General features: G+C 33.8%; 1 protein-coding gene and 1 long non-coding RNA gene across 4 annotated transcripts; one reads left to right on the forward strand and one right to left on the reverse strand.

Moving 5' to 3' along the window:
- Nucleotides 1-372: 372 nt before the first annotated feature.
- Nucleotides 373-963, reverse strand: LOC116003928. The gene has a single exon (XM_031243866.1). It carries the CDS (start codon nt 961-963, stop codon nt 373-375), a length of 591 nt encoding a protein of 196 aa, XP_031099726.1.
- Nucleotides 964-8,613: 7,650 nt separating this feature from the next.
- On the forward strand, nt 8,614-11,528 carry LOC116004923. Of its 3 annotated transcripts, XR_004094863.1 has the most exons (8): nt 8,614-8,978; nt 9,119-9,186; nt 9,552-9,733; nt 10,136-10,252; nt 10,353-10,688; nt 10,794-10,872; nt 11,061-11,135; nt 11,296-11,528. It is a non-coding gene; the product is annotated as an uncharacterized LOC116004923 (long non-coding RNA). The 3 variants fall into 3 exon arrangements; XR_004094861.1 differs by lacking the exon at nt 9,119-9,186; XR_004094862.1 differs by lacking the exons at nt 9,119-9,186; nt 10,353-10,688.
- The last annotated feature ends 890 nt before the right edge of the window (nt 11,529-12,418 follow it).

Consider the following 12,418-nt stretch of genomic DNA (forward strand, 5'->3'; position numbering starts at 1 on the left):
AGCTCATTAATAACTAGTCAAAAAAATTCTTTCGAACACCGGGATACCTTCTCACAAATGTCATAGCTAAAAAAAAAAAATTTCAAACCTTAACTTGGTCGGAAAAACCGAGGGGTTACATATAGATTCAAGCATCTCAGTATTATTGGACTTTAAGTCCTCGAGATCTTGTCTTTCTGTCAATAGTAGAGCATTCTTTTCCTTAAGTTTAAAATGTGTACATTTAACATCATCGAATTCCTTCATCATTCTCTCGAATGCTTCCCTAGGATTCTCATGATAGCTAGACTCAGAATTGTAATTAAAAGAGTAGTTTGGAGAAGTTACCTCATCTTATTCTGCCATAAGACATAGTTCTTCGTCTGGTTCCTCTTAGCTAAAGAGACAAAGGAGTCCCTTCTCATCTTCTACGCTATCACTCTCTGAACTGGAGCTCGACGTGCATGGCTCGTCATTCTTGTCTTCTGGCTTTTCTTCCACAGCTAGAGCTTTCCTTCGTCTATCACTCTTCGGGTTGTTACCAGAGTAGTTAGGTTGCTCATTTGTGTCATTGGATGTACTCCTCGGGTTGTTGTGATTTCCCGAACTCTTCTTATAGTTGTCGTATTCTTCTTGATGCTTCTTAACAATTGGATAAGGACATTCAGCTTTGAAATGTCTAGGTTTTCTGCAGTTATAGCACAACATCTCCACTTCCTCGGTACCACGTGTTCTCGATCCACTTGGTTTTTCAGTGTGTCTATATCTCGACGTTCTTGGCTTGCCCGAGTTGTCATGAGGCTGGTTTTTCCTCATGAATCTCTTGAATTTTCTCATAAACAAAGCAAGTTGATCGCCAGTGAATAAATCAGAGGAGTTAGAATTTGACCTTATTGTTGACGATGATGGTTGCTGATTTGCAACCAATGCCACATTTCTCGTCTCAGGTTCCTCCTCAGTCAGTGTTTTTTTTTTCAAATTCATACTTCAAGTCGTTGAATATTTGAGTAGTACTCATTGTTTGGTTGCTGATTTGCGACCAATGCCACATTCCTTGTCTCAGGTTCCTCCTCAGTCAGTGTTTCTTTTTCAAATTCGTACTTCAAGTCGCTGAATATTTGAGTAGTACTCGTTGTTTTAAGTTTCACTATGTTAAATAATTATTCAATTGGGAAATATTGTTCATCTTTATGAGAGAAAAAGAAAATATTCAGTTATCATATCAATAGAGATTTAAACCTTTAAACCCTTTCATTTGAATCCCAAGTACTTAACCATCAAACCATTAAAACTTTCATGTCTCTACTCTTCTTCAATTGTATATTAAGTAATAAAACTATTTTATAGTATAAATATTTTGAAATTATTTTTATGTGGTAAAACTATTTTATGGTAAAAGAAAAAAAATATTTTGATTATATATATATATATATATGTGTGTGTGTGTGTGTGTGTGTGTGTAACATATGTACATATATCTACTATACTAATAAGAGCCAAAGAGAGTTAGGCCTAAAATTGGTAGAAAAAATGGCGGTCAAATTATTTAATGAAATGGATGGTTCAGATTAATTATTTAATCAAATAGATGGTTAAGATAAGTCAGATTAATATTATTAATAGAGATTACCTAATTTAACCTTACTTTTATAATTATCTGTTAAGTTTTCCGGTAAATATTCTCTTCTCCGTTAATATTCCGTTAACTTTTAACTTACCCATTAATTTCTATAAGAAAGATCTTAGGTTTGAACCTCATCTCAATCAAATTTGACATAATTAAGTTTCTCACTCTATTTCACTCTTATTAAATTAAATAAATTAGTAGCTACAACAAAAAATGATACATATGTATTTCTTTAATTTAGAATTATGTGTCTACACTACCTTTATTTGAAAAAATTATTCATTATCAAAAAATTAAATTAAATAAGAGAAATAATTTCATTAGTTATATTGTCTTTATTTTATCTCATGCAAAGATTCTTTACATTCAAATGTATCAATTGATATTCATTACATTGTCCATTATCTTATTTTTACAATATCTTGTAATTAATTATCAAAGTTATAGTACAAAATAATGTTATATATTTATTTACCAAGTATTTTCTTAATACTATGAAAAAAAATCAAAATAATTTGAAGCTAATTATATTAACTACTTGGGGATTGGTTGACAAAGAGAGTAATAATAACCCAACAAATTGAAGCGGAATCACTCTATTTTACTCTTATTGAATTAAATAAATTAGTAGTTACACCAAAAAATGATACATATTTATTTCTTTAATACCATGAAAAAAAATAAAAAAAGAATAGTTTGAAACCAATCATATTAACTACTTGGGGATTTGTTGACAATGAAAGTACTCAAATAACCCATTACCCAGCAAATTGAAGCGAGAAACTACCTTTTAATATCTTTGGAATACATAATATTTTAAAATTTTAAATTTTTATTAATTTATTTAATCTTTTTTCTTAAACTAGGGATTTCTTTATCCACAGTAACTCATTCAACAATAATGGTTGAACCAAATGAACCCCAAGCAGAACACCTAACGGAAAGTCCATAGCTCCTATATCATAATCTCATTACATGACGTTGTCATCTATGCTACCATCAATAACCGAATTGCAAATAACACACTACCAACAAAAAGGAAGAGAACAAATAGTAAAGATGAAGACAATGACAACGTTACTCAAAAGAGAATTAAGAACACTTAGAAAAATTCAAATTAAAAAGAGAATTTATTTAGACTATCGTTTTTAAACCAAATATTTAGACTATCGATTTTACAAGGTTGCAAACATTTATTTTAGTAATAATTATAATGAATTTTCTATATTATCTTGGATTCATAGTAATAATTATAATGAATTTTCTATATTATCTTGGATTCATATACATAATTATAATGAATTTTCTATATTATCTTGGATTCATATACGTTGAGTTAAATATTTAAATAAAAAAATTCGAATTCATATACGTTGAGTTAAATATTTAAATAAAAAAATTCGACATTTAATTACTTGAGTTAAATATTTAAATAAAAAAATTCGACATTTAATTACCCATGTATAAACTTCTCCTATATAATCTTGCATTGATATACTTTTAAATATTTATTTAAATATAAACATTGGGCATTAACCCATTCGTGCATAAAACTAGTATTTTTATACTTATTATAATAAAATATTTTATTTTTGATTGGAGATATTTTAATTAATCATATTTATTTTGATAGGATAAGGATTGGGAGTTATATAAGTTACAAATGATTTATTTTTTTTAGTACCACTGACCATGTGACAATGTAGCATCTATTCATAATTACTTTCTCAACCTACTGAAGCACAACGAGTCAACAATTGACTCCACTGAGGCTCGAACCCACTCCTATCATCAATGTTGGAATGTTAATTGAGACACCGGATGCCACTTGATCACAAGGTCTTTGGCTACAAATGATTAATTTATTTAATCATAAATTATATTAATTTTTGATTGATGATGAGATGAGATAACTTTGTCTCCTATTTCTTCTCTTTCCCTTGGCCGAATCCCACAACAAAAGAAAAAAAAATTCATCTTCCTTTCTTCTTCTCTCATTGCCGTGAACTTCATCAAAGAAAAAAAAATTATCATCTTATTTGTTTAAGAGTTGGAATCATCCCTAAGCCTAAGGAGGAGACATTGAACCCTTGAGGGATTAGAGAAAAATTTGAAGAACTTTGAGGAATAAGCTTTAACTGTAAGTGGAATGTTTTCTCCCTTGCTTGCCCTTAAATTTTATATCTTATTGAAAGATTGTAATATGTTTTGATAATTGACTCATATTTGAAGATTTATAATTTATTGTTTTGTGGTTTAGCCTTAGCACTTAGGATGCTTAAGGCAGTAATACCCTCAATAAAATTTTGTAAGCTTCCGCAATGATATTAGTGAATAAAAAATGAAAGGAGAATTTGGTCTAAATTGGTTTGGTGGAAATAGGAAAAAAAAATAGGCCGTTTTTGGGGGTGTTACTAGTTGGTATCAAAGCAGTTCGAACCTTTGGAGCCTAGGTTGTACTAGAGCCTAGGTTTGAATTATAGAAATTAAAGACATTATGGGAAAAGAAGTGTAGGAATATGACTAGTATCTAAGATTGGATTTCGTGGAGAGGTTGTTAGTTTAATTATTTAATTGATTATTTGATATTTTATGTGCAAGTTGTTATGTTGTGATCAACTGTGGCTATTGCACCCCAAGGGTGTGCATTCTCCAGGTATGTGTTTAAAGTGTTTTAAGATTTCCTTGGTTGAAAGCTTGGTATGAAATTTTTGTTTATGTGTACCTTGTTGCCTATATGTGTTCTCATCAGGTATCTAGTTAAGTTACGGGGACGTAACTTTCCTTTAAGGATGATGGATTTTAACACCTCGTTTTTTTTTTATGTTGTAGTCAAGAGTTGTAGAACGTAATTTTTGGACCTAAGTTTTAAGATAGGACTGCTTCGGGGACGAAGCTTTCTTTTAAGGAGGGTAGATTGTAATACCTGATTTTCACAGATAGGACTGCTTCGGGGACGAAGCTTTCTTTTAAGGAGGTTAGATTGTAATACCCTGATTTTCACCAAGTTAAATAATTATTCAATTGGAAAATATTGTTCATCTTTATGAGAGAAAAAGAAAATATTCAGTTATTGTAGAGATTTGCACGTTTAACCCTTCTATTTGAATCCCAAGTATTTAACCATTATCTCATTAAAACTTTCATGTCTCTACTCTTCTTCAATTGTATATTATAGTGATATAACTATTTTATAGTATAAATATTTTTAAATTATTTTTATGTGGTAAAACTATTTTATGGTAAACGAAAAAAAAATATTTTGATTAAATATATATATGTATTGTACGTATATTGTATATATGTATATGTTTTACTATGGACCATAAAGTTATATATAAATATCTATTTTAGTTATATATATTATATAAACATATATATATGTGTAACGTATGTACACATATATTTATATACTTATTATAATAAAATATTTTATTTTTTATGGGAGATATTTTAATTAATCAAATTTATTTTGATAGGATAAGGATTGGGAGTTATATAAGTTACAAATGATTAATTTATTTAATCATAAATTATATTAATTTTTGATTGTTGATGAGATGAGATAACTTTGTCTCCTATTTCTTCTCTTTCACTTGGTCGAATCCCACAACAAAAGAAAAAAAATTCATCTTCCTTTCTTCTTCTCTCATTGCCGTGAACTTCATCAAAGAAAAAAAATTATCATCTTATTTCTTCAAGAGTTGGAATCATCCCTAAGCTTAAGGAGGAGACATTGAACCCTTGAGGGATTAGAGAAAAATTTGAAGAACTTTGAGGAATAAGCTTTAACTGTAAGTGGAATGTTTTCTCCCTTGCTTTCCCTTAAATTTTATATCTTATTGAAAGATTGAAAAATGTTTTGATAATTGACTCATATTTGAGGATTTATAATTTATTGTTTTGTGGTTTAGCCTTAGCACTTAGGATGGTTAAGGCGGTAATACCCTCAATAAAATTTTGTAAGCTTCCGCAAGGATATTAATGAATAAAAAAAATGAAAGGAGAATTTGGTCTAAATTGGTTTGGTGGAAATAAGAAAAAAAATAGGTCATTTTTGGGGGTGTTACAGCGATGACCTTCATCTCCCAACTCTTTGGTAGTCCTCAGATATGGATCCTTTTGCTCCAAGTTTGAAGTCTTCGAATCTTTTCATAGCGATGGTCAATTTGTTTTCCTTTTCCTGCTCGTCGCCTTCACCAATTTGCATGAGGGTATCCTCGATATCATTTGCAGATTTGCACTTTCTCACTCGAGGAAACAATGACTCGTCTAAGGCCTTGTAGAGGATATCTTTGGCAATGTTATCAAGATTTGAGTGAGTCCTTTCCTCAGTTGTTAACATGGACTTCTCCTTGGGTCTAATTTCAGGTGTCGTTGGACCTTCAGCAGCTCGGTTAGGATTAACGTCTAAGATTTGTGAAGGTGTTAGTTTTAGTGGTGAGGTGTAATTGGTGTAATGAAGGTGATAAAACGATGAGTCAAAACTCCCCGAGTGTCAGTCTCAAGGATGGCAAATTGGAATCGAATGAGGTGTTGGCATTTAGGATGTTAAGGGGTAAGAGTTGCAAGAACTAACTAGGAATAAGAGGATGATAAGGCATAGGTTTGTGCGGTACTAAAACATTACTAAAACATAACTAAAGCAAAGCGGATGGGATTAGGATATATCGGAGCTTGCACTCTCGGGATATGGTAGGGAGTGAAATGCCAATTAATCTAGCTAAAGGGACTCGTTATACAATCCCGAGTGACGTCACACTCGAGCTCCAAATCCTCAGTCCGTTGGGGAATTTTATCAAACACCTTGCTTACGAGTTCCCTCCGGGCCTCTGTGATACCCCGGATTTAATTCAAGCATTGAACACCGGTAATTATTTCTACCGTGAGATTAATTTTATTTAATTGGGCTCCGTTCCTTTAATAAAAATATATTTCCTATTCTAGTTTATTTATCAAAGGGCCCAATTTCCTTGATTTAATTTTATAAGGGATTTTCCCATTTTGACCTTTTATTCTTTATAAGTAAATTAAATATTTAATGGCCCAATCTTTGAATGACCATGTCTTATATTCATTAAAGTGATATTAGTTGAATGGCCCATTCCTTATGAATGAGTCCATATCCTTATTCTAACACCATATTGATATATATAATGTGTATGTAATGATTTTTCCCAAGTTCATATAAAAGCCTTGCAATAATAATCCCTCGCTCTTTTCTTCTTTTCCTGCAAAAAAAAGCTCCTCACTCTTCCATTTCCTAAGAACCCTAAACATACACTATCTTCCATCTTGGCAAGACTTCAAGAAAAAATTGCTCTTTTAGGAGGCTTGGTGTTTGGGTAAGTATGAATCCTTGGTTAGATTGCATTCATTCTCATGTTTTCATAGTTTTTCTAAGTTCTCATTATACTCTTCTTGGGGGGTTTCTTGGGGTAAATGAGGCGATCAAGAAGGTGGAAGTGGCTTGTGAGGTTGAGCTTAGAGTGGTGTTTGCTTGGTTGGATTAGAGCTACAAGAGGTAATCTTCCATGTCTCACTAAACCTATTTTCACTCATGATCTATGAATATTATTTTGTGTTTGGAATCCTGTGAATTTCTTGGGGTTTTAGCCTTTGTTTTGATGATCTGTGAACCTATCTTGTGGATTATTGGACTTGTGTTCATTATCCTTTCATTGTGATGAGTATGAGTAATTGTTGTTATGGATTCCATGTATTATTTGACCTCTGTGATGTGTAATCTGAGCATATTTCGTATTCTGGAAGTGAGTATCGTGTATTCTATTTTGATTCTGTGTAATCTGGGTGGGAATTGTTCTTGCGGAAGTGAGTGGCGGTATAATGTGTCCCGCCAATCCCTTCCTCATGAATGTGGCGGTGTAGTGCGGCGGTGTGGTGTGATCCGTGGATCTCCTCCGCAGCCGTCATGTGGACCAGTCCAGCGGACTGCTGTGTTCCGCCGATTTGTTCCGTTAGTGCATTTTCCTGATTCTGTTCCAGTGCTGTTTCGTGGGTTTTGACTCTGTTGTTTCATCTTTAATTCTGGAGTGTGTCTTGCATCTATTGTTGAGGGTTTCACCTTGATTCTTGGGTATTGATTCATGATCTTTGGTCATTTATCTTGACTTATTGAGTTGGTATTGTTGGTTTACTCCTTGGTTATTATTCTGAGTATGTATTATGTTCATATTCTAAGATGAACTCTGTTGGTGGGTGATTCCTTTGGGTATGAATCTGAGTTGGGTATGTGGAGACCTTGAGTCCTTATAAGTATCTCTTGGCTTGTTGAGTCTTTAATAACCTTGGGAAGTGGTTGGTGGGATTACGATGTATTTGTGGATAGTGTTATGAGAGGAATTGTATGGGCATTGTATGCCTCTGTGTTTGGGCTTTGCGCCTCTGTGATTGGGCATTGCATGCCTCTGTGGCAATGGACTTCGTGTCTCTGTGGTTTGGCTTTTATGCCTTTATGTGGTGATATCTGTATGGTGACATCCGTGTGGCGATATCTGTGTGGTGGTATTTGTGTGGTGATATGGTATGGTGGTTGATTTTATGGGTTTGGATTTTATCCTCGCACTACAAGAAAAATCGCGAATTGCGACGGAAACAATTCCGTCGCAATATAGCAACGGATATTGCGACGGAATTACTTCCGTTGCAAAATAACTACGAAATTCGCGATGGGAATTAATTCTGTCGTCAATTTTGGCGCAAATAGAAAATAAACCCCGCGAAATCTTGGCGGCAAAAAACTCGCGACGAAATTTGCGACTGATTTGAGTTCCATCGCGAAATGGCGACGAAAATGGCGACGGAATTTATTCCGTTGCTAGAGAAAACAATTTATTTGAAAACGAATAAATATTGCGACGGAATTAACGATGGAATTTATTCCGTCGCAATTTTGTTTTTATTTTTTACTTTGTAGCGGCGTCGTTTTCTTAAACTATGTTATAAAATAAAAAAATTGAAATGCATAGCCCTAAGTCAGATTCAGCACTTCAGAGTTCAGACGTCGCTCATTATCGCTAAACACATCCGAAAACCTAGCTAGCCGAACACAGTCCACCGCCTTCGCCCACCATCTCCGCCTTCGCCGTCGACCAGATTGCCCACCGCCGTCGACCCAGCCGCCGCCCAGTTCGCCAACTGCCTTCGCCCACCGTCTCCTTAGCCGCCGTCTCCTCCGCTTTCTCTGTTCATGCTTCGCAGTCGTCGTCCCAGCCGCCGTCGCATCCCAGCTGCCGTCGGATCGCCTGGGTCTCAGCCGTTGCTCGTCGCCTGTCATCGTAGCCCTCAATTGTCGCTCGTCGCCGTTGCCGCACCGTCGCCGCTACTTCATACGTCATCGTCTCTAATATAGGTTAGTTATATTTCTCAAAATCCTCAACCCTAATCCCTAAATTCTTAATTCTATTTATCCCTAATCCTAATTTCATTATGCCCTAAATTCCTAATTATATATTATATATCTTTATTAATAAGAATATGAATTATTATAAGGTGTAATGTAATATACTCATTATCGCAACGTCTGAGCTCAGAATACTTGTGGAGTTCCTCCAAGTTAGGTATGCGTGTGAGTACATTGTATATATCTATGTATATGTAAGCATATTTGATGATTACATTTGAGAATACATTTGATTCACTAAAATTTTTTACAATTATATTCATTTAGTGCATGATCTGATCTATAGATTTTCTTAACAATTCCGATCCTGTTTCTAGCTAGTAAAATGTTGTTTTAATTAAGTTGAAATTTGAAATAGAATCCAGTGGTGAATATAATCTTGTGGCTATCCTAGCCATCACTAGGCTATGGACAACAAGAAATTTGTGAGGAGATACTTTATTTATTTACTTTATTAATCTTTTCTTTTCTTTATTTATTTACTTTATTAATGTTCTCCATGTTTCCAATTCTTTGCTATAGAGGATTTCAATTGGATATTTTTTCTCATCAATTCTGGAGATTTGGCTTGTTAACAACATCTCTGCTGAATGAAATTTGTGAGGACATACTGGCTTCAGGCTTATGCATTCTCTTTGGGAATTTAAAGTAGATACTGCCAGCAACAGTCAGTAGTACCACAGTATGGATCTACTACACAAACTGTGAGTTAAAGGCTTTATGAAGCTTCATCATTCTGGCAATTGCTATTTGTTGATAATAGTTTTGATGGGCACAGTTAATTAATATGGATATAGTACTCAAACAGTGAGTTAATGACTTTCTGAATCTTCATCCAATAGGCCCTGATAATTACTATTCGTTGATAGTATTGATTGGTGCAGTAAATATAAGAATTCAAGCACCAATAATAGGCATTATCATTGTAGTTATGCTGACATGCAAATCATTTATCTATCTTTTGATGGTTGAGCTTTGCTAAGTTGTAGTTGTCTTTCAGCCAAACTTGAAAGAATCTACTAAAATACATATAATATTTTGAAAGAGATGGATATGAATTTTTTTTGTTTTTTAATCTTACTCAAGCCTAGCATATTTCTTACTAGGTTCATTGTAATGTGAGGGGATGTCTTGATCCTCCATGCAATGCAGTTGGCTTCATTGATTGACTTATTCTTGGTGAAAGTCATCTCTATCAACACCCCATCTACAAAAGAACCAAGGTTGGTCAACTTTTTCTTTGGTGCTGCTTTTGCTTTGCTGGAATCTTAAACTCCTGCAGTTTTATCATAACATTTTTGCTAATCCAGTTTATTTTAGTAGGAATGCAGTATCAATTCCCTTGATTATGGAGTTATGCCCTCTCTATCCCTCTACCTCTTCCTTTATTTTTATTTTAAATTGTTTAAAGTTTAGTTTAGCCTTAGCCCTTATGCAATTGCAATTTTAGAGCTTAGTTTTGTCCTACTTTTACTGGCATAAGCTGTGAGCAAAATTAATTTTGACCGTAGTTCAACTTTGAGTGCTCCTTTTTCCTTTTTTCCCTTAATCCAAATGTTTTCCTCTTCTCCATTTTAATTGAAAATTTTCAATTCTTTAATGGCTGCCATAACATGCCTTGTTGGATTACATTATGGGCACATTCTTATTCAGGTCAAGGTAAGAGGCACTCTGCTGCTATTTGGCTGATTTGAAAACTTAAATTAAATCCTATCATTATTTTCTTCATCTTTTTTATCCCAGGTATCTGTTCTTTTAATGTAGGGTCACAAGCAAAGGATAATATTTTGGTCCATATTCTCCCTCCCACTACTGATTGTTGGACTTGTGCTGGTGGTTGTAGGTAATGTTGCTTGTATTTCACATGCATTCATATCTATGAATTAAAATTTTGTAATAAAACAATGCCTGGAGTTTTGTTCTTTCAGGAGTTCCTCTTTCTAAACCACTCTATACGTTGAGCTATATGTTCACCACTCTATACGTTAGTTTTTTTAATTTGTGTATTTTTTATTTCAATTGACTTTGCAGGTTAAAAAATGACCATGGACTGTCCAACCTCATCCCAAGACTTTGATTTTGTATTCTACATTCCAAGACTTTCAGGTACACAATAATCTGGATAGTGATTTTAACAAATTTTTTATATAATTCTTTATTTAAAGAGCTTAAAGTGCTTAAGGACATAGGCCTCCTACATTTTTCTATGCTCATGATTTTACTCACCTCTTCACTTGAATCCTATTTTTCTACATTCAATTTTCAGCCAAGGGGTCCTTTGCTCTATGGGATTTGAAGGTGCAATAACAAAAGTGGCCAAAGACTTTGTAGCTTTCAATTATTTTTAATTTGGAATTGTAAATTTGTAATTTCATGGATTATTTTTTAGTTTTATTGTAATAGGAATTGTAATTTCGTAGTGTTTGTATTGAGAGTTACAATGTGTAAAAAGGAATTATTGTTTTTTTTAAGGAGTATCTACGTCTGTTGTACAAAAAACAGTCACGGAGACCCTATTTTTTAAAAAATATTTCACCACCAAATTGCGACGGAAAAAATTTCCGTCGCTAATTCGCGATGGAATATTTTTGTCGTGATTCCATCACAAAATGTCGCGACGTAATTGTTCCGTCGCGATTCCGTCGCAAAATTTTGGCGATGGAATTTTTCCGTCGCAAATGTAGATACGACAAGCCGATACGCGATGGAACGAATTCCGTCGCGATTCCGTCGCAAAACCTGTTTTGCGACGGAAAAATTTCGTCGCAAATTGCGAATTTTCTTGTAGTGTCGATATTGTGGTTTGGTTAGTTTCCTTTGTAGTTGTTCAGTTGAACTTGTGATTCGGTTAGTATCTTGATATAGACTTGTTGTCTTATGCATTCGTGTTGGATATTGGTTCTATTTGGAAGAGTCTTTGGTTTGTGACTTATTCAGCTTGTTGTTGTTGAGTCATCTGATTTAAATAAAGAATGGTTTCGTTGGTGCGTATATTCTATACGTGTGTGTAGACCTATTTACAAACCATATTATATTATGTATTGTCTCACGAGTGTGAGTGGTTGATTGCTTAGCATTCTTTTGCTAATGTTTTCTAAATTGCTTTCCAGGTATGGAGTAGTCTGAACCAAGAGCGCGATAGAGATAGATCTCCTATGTGCTATGCTTAGACTAGTGGTTGTTTTAGACATTTGGGCCTGTGTGCCTTAGCTATGGATTTTGTATTGACTTTTGCAGTTGCCTTTACTTTTGGATTGATTATATGGATTTTAGCCTGTGCATCTAGAGTTGGATTTTCTAGATGTGGCATGACACCCGTTAAGTTTTAAATGTTTCTGCTTTGTTATGATGTTAGTCCTGAGATTGCTAGCTTTTATGTTAAGTTTGTG

This window comes from Ipomoea triloba, chromosome 14 (assembly GCF_003576645.1).
Source record: "Ipomoea triloba cultivar NCNSP0323 chromosome 14, ASM357664v1".
Classification (NCBI taxonomy): Eukaryota; Viridiplantae; Streptophyta; class Magnoliopsida; order Solanales; family Convolvulaceae; genus Ipomoea; species Ipomoea triloba.

Coding starts and splice junctions, on each gene's coding strand:
- LOC116003928 (XM_031243866.1), bottom strand. CDS start 963: ATGAATTTGAAAAAAAAAACACTGACTGAGGAGGAACCTGAGACGAGA.